Source organism: Musa acuminata, chromosome BXJ2-8 (assembly GCF_036884655.1).
Source record: "Musa acuminata AAA Group cultivar baxijiao chromosome BXJ2-8, Cavendish_Baxijiao_AAA, whole genome shotgun sequence".
NCBI lineage: Eukaryota > Viridiplantae > Streptophyta > Magnoliopsida > Zingiberales > Musaceae > Musa > Musa acuminata.
Genome location: NC_088345.1, coordinates 46887193 through 46905358, shown reverse-complemented (window position 1 = coordinate 46905358; position 18166 = coordinate 46887193). Strand labels below are relative to the sequence as shown.

General features: G+C 36.0%; 1 protein-coding gene across 2 annotated transcripts in view; it reads right to left on the bottom strand.

The window, feature by feature from the left end:
- LOC135619763 (kinesin-like protein KIN-14L) overlaps window positions 1–15358 on the bottom strand; it is a 30117-nt gene extending 14759 nt beyond the window's left edge. The window contains exons 1-13 of one of the 2 annotated variants that reach the window (XM_065122067.1): window positions 14865–15358; window positions 12667–12790; window positions 10988–11074; window positions 10677–10847; window positions 10320–10426; window positions 6437–6568; window positions 6064–6242; window positions 4325–4486; window positions 4139–4230; window positions 3398–3549; window positions 3121–3294; window positions 2139–2285; window positions 518–709 (exon numbers count right to left, since the gene is read on the bottom strand). In XM_065122067.1, the coding sequence (XP_064978139.1) occupies window positions 518–709; window positions 2139–2285; window positions 3121–3294; window positions 3398–3549; window positions 4139–4230; window positions 4325–4486; window positions 6064–6242; window positions 6437–6568; window positions 10320–10426; window positions 10677–10847; window positions 10988–11074; window positions 12667–12790; window positions 14865–15062 (1917 nt within the window). In that variant the 5' untranslated portion in view covers window positions 15063–15358. Of the gene's footprint in view, window positions 1–517; window positions 710–2138; window positions 2286–3120; window positions 3295–3397; window positions 3550–4138; window positions 4231–4324; window positions 4487–6063; window positions 6243–6436; window positions 6569–10319; window positions 10427–10676; window positions 10848–10987; window positions 11075–12666; window positions 12791–14864 lie in introns of those variants that run through there. The other variant, XM_065122068.1, reaches the window with a different exon arrangement.
- Window positions 15359–18166: the final 2808 nt, after the last annotated feature.

Below are 18166 nucleotides of genomic sequence, written 5' to 3'. Positions count from 1 at the left end.
TCAAAAGGACAACCTATACCAAACCAGTTAGTCCTCCATTTTGCCCTCTATGGCAGTTCTCTTCCTCTAGGTGGTCTCTGATACGCCAACCGGCGCTGGCAAAAAAAAAAAACAGAAGGAAAAAGAAAGAAAAGACAAACTACAAGATGTCTGTGCTTTAGGTCATTAATCTACGCCAATCCACTTAGGCTGGTTTAACCTCCAGCAAAGACAAACTTAGGTAAAGAGGGATTATCATAAGACCCACGAATCTAGTTGGCATGTAGGAAGATCTACCTTCATGGTTGTAAATTAAACCCATGAACCATATAGTATATCACCATAGTTTTCCTATCAATGGAACTGTCTAGAAGAAAAGCAAAACAAAAGGCTTAGATGTAAAGAAATATATTCATCGGCAACAAAAGCCAAAACTGTACAGCAGCATTCCTTCTACAGTACCTAAATAGACCTTCAAGCTCATATTCAGAAAACAATGTCATGTAAGAAAGACTATTATAAAAACAATTAAGCAAACCTCAATAAGTGCGTCCCTCTTTGACAGCTCTTCTTCAAGTTTCTTTATGACCTGTGAAGAGTCAGCACCATCCTCTGCTGTCTTTGGGGTTGAAACAACCCCTGTGGACCCAGTCTCAGATCTGCTAGTTGATCTGGTATCACTTGAATGAAGGGTCTCATTAAGTTGAGACTCAATCCCCTTTATTCTGGCCTATATGATGAGGAGGAACATGTCAGAATTATATAGACTGTATTTAAACTTAATAAGCAAAACCATGGTCATTTCAGATACCATGGATATTTACATCATCAATCCCCATTATCTAGTCTTCAGAACAACAAGCAAGATGTTCAAAATGCCATAGAGCGGCAGAGTAAACCATGATCATTTCAGAAAACATGCATATTTATGTCATCCAAAAGATTCTTAATAGCATGATTTTGCAGTTAAACTCAAAAATAAATACAAACCTTTGGCAGTTTAAAACCTAAGCACCTGTAAGAGGAAAGGATATGGAACATGAACTAAAAGAGTAGAGGCAGATAAGTACTACCACAAATAAAGCAATGAAGACTTACTCAGTATCCAATATGCACAAATAACACAGCTTATTATTTAACTTATCTCTTATAGATTTGCGAGAAGTCTGAATTCACAAAAGGCACTGACCAAAGATCATTTCATACTGTTTGAGTATTGACATCAAGAAGTGAGAAATCAACAAAGATTCAGAACTTCAATTTAATAACCAGTATATTTATTTTCTAGTCATACTGTAATATATTAGATTTCAGCCAGATACTTGTTGCAATAAATTGGCAAGAAGTATGATAAATCAAATAAGTCCAATGAAAGCTAGTAATACAATGAAGCTTATAGACAGATGATATTTTTATGATATGTAAAAGTTATAAAAGGAAAAAATACATTTTGTGTCACATTGTCCTCCAACAAACAAAGATACAGCAGTATCAAGTATAGCCATTTGCTTCAAAATTCCGTAGGAGAAAATCTTGTGCTTAATGATGTCTACTTTAGTACTTCTTAAAATCTAGAAAGCCTCAACATCCAATTACATGCACTAGCCTAAAGAAAAGGATAGATTAACATACATTTATTATGATGAAGGTATGATAACTAAAAAAACAGAAAAAACAAAAGAAAATTGACAGCACAAAGAAAAAGAAAATCAAGGCAATACAAACAGGATATATATAAGCGGTAGAAGGATTCAAAAATTAGAATAGTTGATTTGGTTTAAATTGTCTGTTTCCAAGAAGAGATCACTTAGCTCAGATTTGCTTGCTTCTAATGAGGAGGCTTTCAGAGATTAATAGCTATAAACAAGGCTAATAAACTATTAAGTATAGCTAAAGAAGATAATAAGAATACAAACGAGCAAAATCTAAGCAAAGGAAATGAAGATATTTAGCCAATTAAACACAAAAAAAAGAAAAATCAAAGAATAGTTCTCAATAAGACTGCAAGTAAGAAAAGATGGAGGAATTATTTTTATAGAGCATTTGATGCATAATCTGTACACAACCTAGTATCGAGTAACAAAATCAAAAATCAAAGATTTATAGGAAAAAAGAGAACAAATGAGGTAGAAAAGCTCGATGATTGTTCAAGATTTAACCTGTAAAGTACTAATAGCAACATCACGTTCATGGATCTGCATTTTCTGTTCTTGTTCCAGTTGCAATAAGTGAGCAATTTGATTTCGAAGTTGAGTGTTTTGATCTTTTTCAACTTTTTGTTTCTCTACCAGCATTATGTTTTCTGCCTGCAACAAAAATAATAATGAACAGAAAGTTCAGATATGGCAAGCAAAGTTTTGATCTATGTTGACAGTTCTAGCATTTACCAACCATATGCATAAATATTCTTGTGTAATCTCCAATTTATTGTAATATCCATTTTTTTATAGAAAACACTGCAAGCACTCACAGATAATACAATGCACATAATTATAATTATTATAGGCATCTTGTCTATGAACAAGTCCGAAAATAACTATATCCTATAATTCAATACAAAACTGGAAAGCAAAATTTTGCAGAAATTTGTTTTGGAGAAAAATGTCAAGTTTATTACTTCAGTCACCAGTATGATGCTAATAATTCAAAGGTATCTGGACACAGCCTGATAACAGAGACCATGCACTTGGAAAATGCTTCTGTCCAAGATGAAACAGGAAGCTTCTGTGGGGCATAACATCTTATAGAAAATCAGAGAGCAGTTATCTGGACGAGTCAGACTCTTTACTTGTGATTTACAATTTGTCTCATTGCCCATAACCAAATATTCATACTTCAAGGGATAAAAGTTGGCTGCAATGATGTGATTTAGATAAAAAAATATTAGCCCAAACTCTGATTGTTCCATAAAATTTAGAATCTGAATGATCTTCAGCTCTAGGGATCAACAACCTAGTCATGCTTGATATAACACACCATTTATAGTTCCATTTTATAAGAACAATAATATATAACACAACATAATCCATTTGACTCTCTTTGGAATTACATCGATTGTAGGAACTCAAATTTATAATAAAATAAAAAAAACAGAATCAGAATAGGGACATAATAATTAAGGACAAAAGGCCAGAATAGGACCTTTAAATCTGCCTGAAGTGTAAAAGAAACCTTCCAAGCTTTTTGGACTTCATTAAAAAGCAGAATGCATTGATCATTGGCATCTTTAAGAGCAACCTTTAGCCCCATAACTTCATTCTTCAAGCCAAGAACTTCTTTTTCTTTCTCATACAGTTCCTTCCGTGAATCATTTGCCTAACAGATGATATAAAAACTTTCACAGAAGTTCAACCCAACAACAAAGCAGGTGAACGAAAGAAGTAAACATATTTTTCAAGCATTTGAAAAAGGTGCTTACCACATCTTTCCATTTCTTAATTGTATCTCGATTACCAAGGCTGAGTTCGGCATTTCTTGCCCTAGAAGAAAAGTTAAGTGTGGCCAATGTTTCAGACATATTTGAAGAATTTGAACAGACATGGGCAATCAACAAGGTCTTTGAGCTCCCACCTGCCACAGACAAAATAAATGAAGCAACTAGAATAGCATAAAAGAATTTGCAAAGGGAAATAGAAACTTTTTCTCTACTCCAGGAGACTTTCCATGCTCTTGCACTACATTTTGACAGCAGACTATGTTTATATATATATATATATATATATATATATATATATATATATATATATATGTATGTATATATATATATATATATATATATATATATGTATGTATATATATATATATATATATATATATATATACACGCATGCATGCACACACACACACACATATATACATACAATAGAAGGTTTAGTAAGTCAGATTTGGTGGACGATAAACCAATTAACTAAAACAAGTATTGTCCTATATTATCACTCCATAGGCAATATTAGTAGCTGAAGTCTTCATTATTTTCATACAAGGAAAACAGTTTCAGTCAGCCTCCACTTTTGAGATAAAAGAGTTAATTACAAGGATGTGAACCAACTGTGCAGGTTCCTCAGTCATTAAAGTAAACTTCAAAAATTAACTCGACCAAATCAAGTCAGAATGGACATGAAACAGGCAAAAAACTTTAATCACATAAGAAACATCTTACCCATGGAGTCAGCAAGAATTTGGGTCATCCTTGAATTTTCATATGGTACAGTCTCTTTCTTTGTCGTCAGTGATGTTAAAACATCACCCAACCTAATTAGTAAAGGAAAAGGGAAAATAACATTTAAAAATGCAGAAGCTAGTAAGTCTTGCATCCTTGAAATCAAAAGTGCATTTCAATACTTACGCAGAAAGTGACTTTGAAACGTGCAAAAAGTTTGTTAGATGATCCCCGCTAGCATCTTTAACCATCAATATTTCACTTCCAGGTAGATCAACAAGAGAGAGTTTGCTATACAAGTTTTCTCTAGTGACCCAATTTGAATAGTGAATATGAATGGTAATAATCCTGGGAAAAAAGATACCAGACATTTCTCAGAACAAGAGAACCCAAATATGCTGGGGGTTCCTACAATTGTCTATCGAAGAACGCCTTTATAGACCATCAAAAGATGCCAAAACTAATGAATTAGCAACAGTTTTTAAGGCCTAGAAAGATCATGAAAATCCAAAAATATAAAATCTGCTAGAAACTTTACCATAGCAAGAGAATTCTAAATGATATTGTATAAACATAACAAAGAATTAATTTAACTTAGCTTACCAGTTTATTCATTTGATATCCTGTCTCAAACTGAAATCCAAATCGCAACTAATATTTTTGCATTCTCACCAAATCAGTAAAATATTGGATGTCATAGTTTCTTATTCTATGATATAGTGGCTAATAAAGATTGACATATTAATGGAATTGAATATCATCCAATGCCATAAATGCATGGACCCAAATGATGGCTAGCAGGGGCCTGTGCCTGCCCTTGCTTCTTATTTTTTTTCATTAGCACTCTAAATGTCAATGAAGTTGCTACAAATTTCATGTTGGCACAACCACCTCCATCACAACTCAAGAAATGGTAATTTGCTCATAATAAGGTCTCAGCTTTGAAATAACTTCTTGGACAGTCCAAAATGCTATGCTTATGAACAACTTCTTTTGTTTGCTTTTGGTGTTAACTTCCATTTTAAAAAGACCCTTATGATAATTAATTTTGACTATCAAGTGTAAATCTTTCCTCTTACATTATAACTTTGTTTTGAAATTATAAAACATCCTAACAAGTCATGTTATGGAAGATAATGAGCATATTTTTGCAAAAGTGTGTGTATATATATAAAGTAGTTTGACTAGTAATAAATGTGTTCTATCCTATATACTTAGTATTTTTATTCTCTTTTTAAAAAACCTATAGAATAATTAATTTTGCCATGCTGGATGAGACATTCAAGTATAAACAAGTTTTTTTTATCTCTCAAAATGTAACACGTTTCAGTTTCCATTAGCTAAGAATCATTTTGACAAGTTCAATGATGGAAGATAATCATCATGTGCTTGTTCATGGTATCCTCAATATTTATTAACTTTGATCGGTACATTCTCGTTTTCACATTATTCATTATCTATCACGAGATTAACCATGACAACTTCTAACTTCGTTAATATCATCGCATCACATTATTCATTGTTTAATACAAGAAATTTAACCATGACAATGTTAGTATTCAACATCTACCATATGATTAAAATGGTATGTCACAGTTTTGCACAGAACTTATGGCCCCACCTGGTGGTAGACACGGGTTCCACCAATCAATTCCATCCAAACATTAATATGAAAATGAAAATAAAAAAATCTCGAATAAGCAAAAATTAGGTCAGTTATTATTCTGGCCTGGGACTGCACACAGACCTAAAGCATGGCTTACAAATTTCATGAAACTCTATTATGTTAAATCAGAGACAAATTAAGCAAAAATGAATAGTTTCTTTTGCAAATGGGTGTATCTTCCAGACAGTAGTCATGAACAGGTTCAACTAAACTAACAGGAAGATCCAGAAAGCAGTAATCTCAGACTACTCATACATACAGATGGGACATAATGGCCTTTGAAGAATCGGTCCCTCGATTCTGAAGTGCAACTTTAAGTACTCTAGAAAAGTCTAAAGGATTATCTACTTTCTCCTGTGTAAGTTCCAAGGATGAATCTCGGTAATCCAATTGATTTCTTGGTAAGCTGCTTAAAGATTTTGCCAGCAAATCTTGAACCTATCAAGATACAAAATGTGGGGAAACACAACAATTATATCCTCATTAACGAAATAGATGAGTGGGAGAACTATAACAAAGAAAAGTAAGCACTATAAGAGAAACATTGATTAATATGGTAAACTAAAGAAATGACAATATTAATTGTGTCAAAGCATATAAAAAATGAAAAAAAATTGGAAAGACTGGAAAACCTGCTCATTATAAAGCTCAAAGGCAGTAACATAGAAAGTATACTGAGATGTTGTAGTAGTATCTGAATTAGACAGATCAAAGAGCTCCTCAAAACTGCGAAAATACAGACCACGCTCATGACTTGATCCTTCCTGAAAACGTAGCAACCACATCAAAATTTAAGAACAATGCTTAAAAGTGATGTAAGACATAATATTACACACAAAGCCTATGTATGGGAATTCTAGACATCCATGTTGCCATGTAACTACTAATGGATGATCTAGAAGAAACAATTCAGAACCAAAAAGAGCCACTAGAAACATAATTCCAGTGAGAAACTCCATATAATGTATTTATTAGCACCGAAGATGAAGAACACCAAAAATGCAAAATCTACTTTTTCACATTGATAATGAATGAACTTACTAGTCACTTATATGATAGACCTCCATGGTGTATGTTATTTGCTGACGATATTGTCTTAGTTGATGAGGAACCTAAGTGAAATTAATTATAAGCTTGAGCTATGGATGCAAGCTTTCGAAACTAAGGGTTTTAAATTAAGTGGAACTAAGATTGAACATATAAAATACAATTTTAGTGATTCTATAAATAAATAGAAGAATATAATTAAATTGGATGGACAAGAAATCCCTTTATGGAAAAGTTTTAGGTATATTGGATCAATTATTCAAAAAATAAAGAGATCAATGAAGATATTATTGAGTGCAATGATTGAAATATCGTACCGTACCAGAGTTTCGACGTTCCCTCTGTACAGTACGATACTATATACCGAGCGATATACCGTTCGATATACCGCTCGGTATATATATATATATATTTATATATATATAAGTCGACAACGTCGCCTCTCTCTTCTCCCAGGCGGGGCAACATCGCCTCGTTTATATAAATATATATATATTCTGTTCTGTCGGGTAACGAGTGGTTCGTGTACTGGTCCAGCTGACGGACCGATACGTACCGCCCATACCGAGCGATATTATTCGAAATTGCAAACCTTGATTCAAAGTAAAAGCGGGATAGTTAAAATGACGACAGGCGTCAAGAGCCTTGTGTGATCATCGAATATCGTTGAGATTAAAAGAAAATTTATATAAGACAATTGTGAGACCAATAATGTTTTATGGATCTGAGTGTTGGACAGTTAAAAAACAACATATACAAAAAGTTTGTGCAATCAAAATGAGAATGTTGAGATGGATGTGTCGAATTACTATGTAAGATAGGAAAAGTACTTTTATTCGTAAACAACTATATATCACTTCGGTAAAGGATAAATGAGAGAAAATTATTTAAAATGACATAAGCATATGGTCAGGAGACCTCCGGATGCGATAGTTAGAAGAGGTAAAATAATTAATGGTAGTGGTACTATGAAATATAGAGGAAGACATAAAAAGACTTTAATAGAAACTATAACTAAAGATCAATTTTTAAGTACTCTAAACTAAACTAAACATATAATCTTTTACATATCTCAATGGCAGCAAAGGATCCATGTAGCCGTCCCTAAATAGTTGGGACTTACGGCTTTGTTGTTGTTATTGGAATATTAATCCCCTACAAGATGCCTTAAGAAATAAGACTAGCAAAATGTGCTGGAAATACAGCTACACATGCCCCAATTCCTCAAGTTAACTTCTACGGCCCTCAAGCTTGCCATGATTGCAAACACGAAAAGGAGTAGCATTGAAGAGGATGCACGAGTTAATTAACACTAGAATCTGTTGGCAGTTGGAAGATGAGGCAGTCACATTTTTTTCCAAAGTGAGATAATTTTTTTGGCCCCATAAACGAGACTAACTGATCATTCAATCTCAAAATTTGACCTAATTACCAATAATAGATCTGTTGCCACTGAGTTCTCTATTGTTAACCTCCTGGCCTTAGTGATATTTTGCAACTCTAAAACTTACTTTTTTTCTAATTTAAAAAGAAATCATGGGATATTGTCTGGTACAAGAGATATGTAGCAGCCTAAGCAAGAATTGGGTCACAAAATGCTTATACCTATTACCTAGTACCATGACAACTTCAATAAAGCAACAGATAAGCAATGTAAAAATTACCATTTCATGGCACAAGGGCATGGCGACACCTTTCCAACATAGAACACTTCAATGTCTTGCAGATTGGTGCCAGCAAAGCACAAACCAAAAGATTGGCAGAGTCAATGCATTTTTGACACAATTCAGCAAGCCATGTGTCGTTTCCTTTCTTTCAACTTGATTGGACTTTATGCCGATCAGCACAGCAATCCCTGGTGCTACAGTTTGGTCCTATTTTAAGTTAATACCTGATTGGACCTAGTAAGCTGGATTAGTTTTCCATCTGATTGGAAATAGCAACAATATGGACCAAGCCTCCAATTTTAAGCAATCAAACTGAATGTTTAGATTACGATTTATGATTGAAGTATTGAGTGGTCCAAAGCATCAAATTTAAACCCTAGCTTTCATAAAAAAATAATTTCCTTCCATTATATTAAACAGCATACAAGACACTCCCACATATATTCAAACATGAGACCTATTAGCTCAGTAACAATGCACCAACTAGTAGGATGTATCACAGAGACTAAACCCTAGTTTCAAGCAATTGTCTTTGTTTCAACTGAATAGCTTCAAGCAATTCTGCATAGTTATAAAGTTTCATTCCGTAGAATGTGGCATATCTCCCAAGAACTTTCAGATTTATGTTGTTTATGCTGCACAAGACAATGAATTCACCAGTGTCTCCTCATATACATATAGTGGTTGGAACATGTGTAAGGGCTTTTTCTTCACTATTTCCATGTGTCAAGCCAATGTGAATGCCATAGCTTCACTGCAATAGCTGATACACTAATGTATATCATACACCAAATATACTAATATAGCACAAACTAGTCAGCATATCCATGCTAAGCACATTTCCATGACTAACACACATTAGTAGTTTTTTGTAACAAGCACTTCGCCAAAAACCCAGTCCTCAAGGCAATATACGATGCAAATTTTCAGTTTACCCAGCATGCATTCATATACGAGATAAATACAAAAGTTTATCCGGAAAATATAAGCCATTTATATCCTTATAAAACAATTGTATATTTCTAGAACTTGAACATCTGACTGAAAGGATGATGGCCATCAATTGAAGCAAGTCAGCTTTAAACCCTCTGCTCAAGGCATAACAAAATTTCAGCCTTATACAATTTCACAGAATAGATACATTGCATCTAGCTTAAGAATTATTATTCTAATTAATCACAATCATCTGTCCCTGCAATGGTTGGGTGCAGGACAAACGAAATGACGATTACACCAACAACAAAAGCCCCCAATTAACAAAAGGTCTCTTTGATATCCCTATGGTTTATGCTGAATTCCTTTGCTTATATAATGATAACTGATATGATTCTTTGATGACATAATCTGTATACATATTAATTGCTTTAGTTCTTTTGGACGAGTGTTGCGACATTACAATATCTACATACTTCATAAGGCTGGTGAATCTGGTCAAAATTTTACTGACAACTCAATGAATAAAAAGAAATACAATATATAGTCATAAATTGGTACTCCACAAAATGTAGTTCAAAAGAAATGAACAACGTCTACATTCAAATAGTAAATAATCCCTAGCAGATATCACATATGCAAGAATTTGTTAAGAACTTCCTCAAATAATTCCCCATTTTATTTATAATGCAAAGAATATTGAAACAAATAAAATGTAATCAAATGATTAACATAAATCAGAGATACAAAGAATTCTAAAGGACACCCACAATATAACACCAAATTTTATGACAAATTCAAAGCATGTTAGGTGGAAATTTTTTAGGATTGAGAAATAAAGAATAAGGGTCCAATGAGAGGGAGAGACCATTGTATGTGTTTTTCCAGAACGACTTTGCCCATATGCAAATATAGAAACATTATATCCATCCAAGGCTGACTGCACAAATGGTTGAACATCACAAAAAAATTCCCCTGAAAGAATAACAAAGCCAAGTTACAACAAGTTAGGTGAAAACAGCATTATCATAACATCTAGCATTCTAAATGGACAACCAAAAGGTTATTCAAAAAACTGTGCTTGATTTAAGGTTATCTGTATTATGTGGTATGTAAAACAACCTAATGAATCCACAAACCATAAGGATCACAGCTGGTTATAAAATTTTTAATATTAAGATGAACTTTTAACGAGATCATGTATGGAATGTAATCATCCTTTTACCTTGTCCAACATGAGGTCCATACACCCTATCAAATTCATAGTCCCTTTTAGGATTGGCAAGTGATTCATCGCCAGTGTTTACTCTGATAGTAAAGTCATCTGGAAGCTCAATTATGGAAGGGCCTTCATCTTCAAAAGGTGGCCTTACACGACAGTATACCTTAACATTTCCTGAAAGTGACATACTATATCTTCAACAGAAAATAATGACAGAAAAGAGTAAGACAGCAAGGTAGGAACTTCATCTCTCAAAACAAGGATAAAATATTCACATCCATACTAAGAAAATAAAGTTCAAGATGATTTAGTACCTTTAGCTGTCAACAAATCATTGAACAGTTTTTTCTTCTCATTGATTAAAGGTGTAATTCTAGCCTCATTTTCAAAAGCAGCTTGATCTGAAAAAGAACAGAATTTAAACACTGGGTCAATATATAGCTTGATCCATGAGTTTCTTTGATATCAAGAAGATAGGTATAAGTGGAACAGGAAGCAGCACCATAATATAATTGTTGTAAAAGTGATGTATATCAAAGTTAAATCATCCTGAGAAGAAATAATAGTTTCCACAAAAAAAAACTTCAAAATTTATCTTCATATGTCATTCCTATGACGTGCTTGAATGATAGTTTGGTTTCCGCTTTCCCTAAATTTTCTGAAAGGTAATGCATCAGAAAGCTCTCATCTGCAATAATGAACCTTGTACCGATGAAGATTTTCATAGCAGACGTAAAAACACTAACTGAGGATTCAAACAAAGCATTCAAAAGGATAAACAGGTCGAAAACAACCACTTATGAACTTCTAGTCCGACTAGACAAATATATAAAAAAACAACCATTTATATCTAAGCAAAGCAACTAATACTGGTCAAATCTTACAAGGAAGTCATATGCTTTGATGAATGATGGAGGAAGATAAGAGGGAAACCCAGTTGAAATTCTCCATCGCATCCTTCTTCGGGTCTTCTATAAACTGTTCTCACTTTCAGATGTATGAGAAGGTTCTTTTTATTATGAAACCAGGTAAAGTTCTGATTATAGGCTAATTGTTTGTTTCCAATTTCATGGTTGTTATTGGCAAGGATTAAAGTTTCCAATCACTGGTTGCATAATCCATTTTTCACCAATTTGATAACTGACCAGTAAATGGACAGGGCAATTTTGCATGGCCCAGTGTGAAACTGAGGTCACCACCCCATAAGCATTCCACACCTAGCTTACCGGACATTAACCTAACCAATACTGAGCTATACTGGATGGTACCGATACCGCTGTACCTTTTGAGCCATATTTTGTTTTCTTTCTCTTCTTTTGCAGCTCATACACAATGTCACAAAGCCGCTGTAATCACTACCGCTCGGTGCACAGCACTCCTACCTGTCGTCATGTCCTCTGTCTCATTGATCGTATGGTACCATATCACCCTTCCACCTTCTCGTGGTCCAAAGCCTCCTCCCCCTCCTCCTTTTAATGCTTGTAGCAGTCCAGCGGATACTGACTTGTACCAATTTATACTGCTACTTAGTAATTTGTGCCACGCCTTTCTGGCTTCCAACCTATCTGTATACTGAACCGATATTTTAATCATTGGTTATTGGCGTTCTCAATCGTAGATATGCTCAAATTAGCTGTCGTATATGATGGAAAAGATTAATATAGTACTGGACAACCAAATATGCAGGTAATAATTACAATGTCTCCTTGGAAAGGTGAAGATTTGTAGCAAGGAGTAATGTCATAAGGGAACAACAGAAATAGAATGTGTCATCAAACTATGTTCATTCTCACTCCAGCCCACATATGGAAGATAAAACAAAACATCAAGCCCTAGTGCTGAGTAAAAATGAATGTTATACAAGATATTACAGCCATTCCTAGTGTGATATGAACATGTCAAGCATCACAAAAGAAAAATACAGGCAAAAACAAAATCTACATATATATTTAGCACTAAACAAGCATTAGAACAGCAACCTTAGATGGCTCACCTAATTTCCTAGCCCTGTCTGCAAGTACGCCCAGATAGCGAGTAACTCGATCAAGTTTGGCATTAGAATACTCCCTAAGATCAGCGGCTTCCTGCCTCAGTTCCAAGTAATCCTCTCGAGCATGCTATCAAGCCAAGTTGATAAGAACAAGTGATGTACAAAATACGGCATTAGGAGCTATGGAACACATATTATAAAGAAAATATATTCACTGCAGGTGTTCAAAACAAATTTATTATTCAAAGTATAATTGAAAGTGTTAGGCATGCATTAAAGCATATGTACACTCACATTCAACCTAGACTAATAATCCAACCTTTTCAACCTAGACTGACGATATACACATTCAGAAATGTGTTAGGCATTCAGTAAGCCACAATGCTATAACTGACAGATTAATTTAGTTGCTTAACGTATAAGAGATTCCAGAGAAATTCAGAGAAAAGAATTTAACCTTCAGACTTAAGTAACACCAAAATGGAGTACTATGTATGAAGAGGTGCTCTAGCCATCAACATGAGATTCCATCTTCCATAATATTCATCAACAAACACATCCAACACACCAAACTGCATCTCAACTTTCAAAGCCATACCCCGCAACACTTCCAATGTTGAAGACAAACAAACAGAGATAATCCACATATCCCAATGTAATCATTATAGAGTTCATACAATGTAAGTCCTTGTTATATGCAGTTACTACATGATCTACCTGCTAAAAATAGATATTTAGACATAAAACTGAAACTAAACATATTCCTCAAGTTGGAAATTTCCCACATATTGGCATGTAGTGAGTTGCGAGCGGGTATTTACTGGTCCAATAACCAAGTATGACTCGAACAGGATAATTCACCTAATTCAGTCTCGTATGGGTTGTACCAACCATAAACTCACCATATGAGCATACCAGATTGTTAATATCCCCATGCATTTTGATACTGGGCATAAGGTTACGGCCTAGTAACGGTAATCTTTTTTATTTATCATGTAGCCGATCCCGAATAGTTGAGACCTATGACTTTGTTGTTATATGGCATCTGTATTTTTCTTTTCCTTTTCTTCTTTTGCCTCCCTCGTCCTCAACCCTTCCCTTTCTCAAGCATTCTCTCTGCCTCTCACGAGCTCTCTCTCCCTCTCACCCTCTATGCCACTGTCTCCTCCACTTCCCCACCACATTGTCGCTGCCGCCTCTTTTACCCATCAAATTGCTGTCCTCTTCCCTCCCTAACCATTCGGGTCACCATTTGCTCATCTTCCTACTACCAATATGTATCCTCTTCCTCCTCCTCCAGCTCCTCTTCTTCTTCATCTACTGACCTGTCCTCTCCTCTTCTCTCCCTCTTTCAGTAGTCTGGGAAGTACTAACTCGCACCAAGTGTTTGTGTGTCAACCTACACCAGAACCCTACCTCTGACCACCATCCGGTGTCAGCACCAGATCAAAACCTAAAACCTTGGTTTGATAATGTGCTATATTTAGTAACTTAGGTAATACCTTTAGAGAACTTCTCTTATTCAATATATACTTTTGTTACTTCTTTTATAATGATTGGTTATAATGTTCAGTTCGTTGCCAATTTGGTACGTGGTAGTGTTTTCACTTTAGGCTAGTAAATGAACACACGCAAATCTTCCTAGAATCAATTAACCCCGAGCTAAAAAAATAAAAAACACACATAAACCAAGATCAAGGTGCCAAGAGGAAGTCTGTTGAGAATTATAAGATAAACCAAGAGCAGATAAATCAATACCAACCTATATTTCATGCAGAAGTAGTGGGGGAGAGTGTAAGTATCAAATAGCCTAATTTTTTGGCACACTACCACCTGAATTGTTGAGGCAGAAAGATGCAGAGCTACAACGACCATGTGTTCCCATATTTTCTACGCTTGTAACTACGACTATAATTTTCCAAAATACTTCCCAAAATACACAAATAAAGCACCATAAGTTCAAAACTGCACGGTTGACTTTGGCTTCTGAGTAAACGCACAAAGTCAGCGGTGCAGTCGTCCTCTACCGATTTTGTACGTCTACCCAGAAGCCAAAGAATTGTCATCGTTTATCGGTAAACAAAAGCAACACTCGCCAGCCGACCACAGAAAACAAAAAGGAAGAGCACATAAAGCGACCGGAAAAGTCAAAGGAAGAGTGGGGTGGGGGGGGGGAGGAGAGAGACGCAAGGAGCTCGAACCTTGAGCTGGTTCTTCAACTTCTGAAGCCGAACGGCGATGAGCCTCTTGGGTTGGTCCGCCCGGGGCGCCAGAGACGACTGGGAGACGGAGAGCCGCCGTACCGCGGGGCGGTACCCCCGGTCCTCGCCCCCCTCGTCCAGCTTCCTCGGCTCGAACCCCGGCAGGTCCCACGTCCATCGGTTCTTGGGCTCCCCCATTCCCTTCCCTCCTCTTCTCGATCGAAACCCTAGATCACGCCGAAGCCGAAACAAAGAAAGAATGAAAGATGGAGAGGAGGAAATTGAAGTGGGGGAGGGGGGCTGTTTGGTGGTGGAGAAGAAATGGCAGAGGGGTGTGGATTGAGGGATTTAAGAGAAGGGGAGAGGAGGAGAAGCAGCGGCCATTGATTTGGGCACGTCGTTGCCTGTTTTCCTTGTTGGTTTCGCCAAAGGCCTCGTTGGTTCAAAAACGCCCACGAGGCGGGTTGGGTCGGATTGGGGCGGGATCAGCCTCTTCTCTCTCTCTCTCTCTCTCTCTCTCTCTCTCTCTCTCTTATATGCTACGAGTTTGATTTGTAGTATGCGTCTTTAATGAGGATGGATTCGTAACGTCCTCCCTTCCTATTTGATGAAGCAATAAGATCTGAGGAACGCAGAGGGAGAGAGAGGATAGCCAAAGGTGAAGAGAATACGGACACACAATTTTGCTATCAATAATATTGACAATCCTTTTCATTCAAATTAACTGATATCCCTGTCCAATCCGACGACTAAATACGTGCACCAGATTGATTTACTTAGCATGATATTTGATAAGATCATTTAGTCTCGAAGTACAAGAACCAAGAGTTCATATATCCATCGTCTAAAACGGATAATTTCTCACGAGTTTACGAACCGTACCAATGATTAAATAAATTCGCTCCCGAGTCATTTACTTCAAGCCCTTATCAACATCTAACATTCATTTTTAGTTGAAACTTATAATTTTACAACAAAAAAAAACATTGTCTAATACTACCTTAATAAGTGCATTAAATCAAACAAATACATGGTGTAATTTCATCAGTGCAACCTCACATGACTAAGAAATCACGAGTCGACAATGTAACTGTTCGGTGAGGCGTGCGTGAAGGCATTAAATCACGAGAAGTATATGTATATATATTGCTTTTGGATAATTAGGAAGACATGGAATGATTTGGAGTATTGATTATATAAAGTAAACACGAGAAGGGCTTAATTTAGAGAATGGATACTAATTGATGATGTTGAATATTAGTTGGGTAGGAAGATTAACTTAAGCTGTCTATTATTCTAATTTTTTTAGTTAATTTTATTCCTTGGATTAAAATGTGATTCGCAAAATGATTGAATCGAGCATGGGTGCATGATTTTGGGGTAAGTAGATAACCCATAAGCAAACATCCTAATTAATCCGAACTATTTATGGCACCAATTTGGTAAAATAATACGGTTAAACTAATTCAGAAATTGAAGATTGTATGGCCAACTTCCATTGAGCCTTTATAGAGATAGATCATCGAGCCTCTTTATAGAGAGGCCCAAGTTATGGTCCATTGGTCTTAAGCCTCATTAAAAGATGATTGGATTACTTAATTAAAGCCGACTAATTAATCTAAAGTTAATAATACAATCATGTCTTTGAACAATCCAAATGTCAGAAGACTGTAGATTTACTCTGAGAAGTTTGGAGCAGAACCTGAACCCACCACACCGAAGAGATCAATCCGTGCAACATCAAGTTCATATCACCATGCATGCAAAGTGGTAATCAAATGCCTCCATAAAAGGTGTTAATTTTTCATGTCAATTTTGTTGGTAATGAATCAAGGGAAGAATGGGGCTATGAACTGCATCAAGGACTGGTCTTCTGCTACAGACAGCCATGGTTGAAGAGGTCTTTGTTTGTTGTGTATTGCTGAGGACCATGATGGCAGTCAGCAGGATTGGAATCTTAATTGTAGGATTGTGCAGATCTGTTTGGTAGATTGCTGGTCCACCTGCAATAATGTATTCGATATGGCTTGTGTCCTGTCGAACATTGTCCTTTCCCTTGCCAATGGATTCATGATTTCTGCCACCAGATCAGGCCATGAAGGATGATGTTGTGTATCACTTTATTGCCAGTGTTTTTGGTGGCTGTAAATTTGTGTGTGTGTTCTTTTTTTTTTTTTTGGATCCGATGCCATCTTCTTCATCGCATTCAGCCCATGTTTGAAACAGAGATGATAGCAGAGTAGCTTTAAAGACATGGGGGGGAGAAGGTTTCCACCTGTCTCTCAGCACAGTTTGACATATCAATATAGTCATGTCAAGAACAATGCACAGACACATAGCTTTTCTTAGTACTCGTGCTTCTTCTCCCTCTTCCTCTCGTAGTCCACTTTGTGGTGGGTACAGTAAATGGCAGCTCGGCCATTGGTAAGGAGTGGCGGAGCAGAGTGGTGGCCGCTCATTCAGTGTCGGCAAAAAACACTGTTTCTTAACAGTAGCCCTTCAATCAGCTCAGTGGGCATACATCAGTAATATATGGATAAAGATTTTGTCTCAAGAGAGAGAAAGAGAGAGAGAGATCCGGGTGAGACAAAGACCCAGAGAACAATCTGGAGTGCACATTTGAAATGGGAGAGGAGACAAATCCCTCCATGGCATGGGCAGCTGTTTTCATGAGATTGTTTGGTCTGAGACAGAGCAGTAAGCTGAGCATAAATAAATTGCTGTGCAGAAACCTACTCCCTTAAATTATCACAAAAATGCATTATATGTTTATATCGATTGTTCGTCTAGAAATGTCTCACCGGATGAAATTTTTAAGCTTTTAAGCACTTTAGATGAATCCGAAATAGTTCGTCTTGCATGAGCCGATGTGTGTATCTATGAACTGTGTATCATTTATTATGCTCGTCTCCTCCTCTCCTCTCACATCTATCGTAATCAAATCATCCAAACAATGTAATGAATCTAAAAGGACAAATACATTATAAATAGTTTCCCAAACCTAGGATGAGCTCATAGCATCATAATATGGGATTTTTCTGGGTAGATCCTTTTTTTTCCTTTACAGCAAAGATTAAGACAGGGATGTAAACAAAAGATCTTAACATTGTTACGAGATCACAAGATGAAATTTTGTCACTGAGAGAGAGAAGGAAATGACAATGTGACAAAACCAATGGACATGTGAGCAGAGCAATAATAATAATAATAATAATGTGGTAGGATATAGATCGAGCAACATGGTGTCGCTGAGATGAACATTCAACCAGACCTGAAAGCTCAGCATGTCTTCAATGGCACAA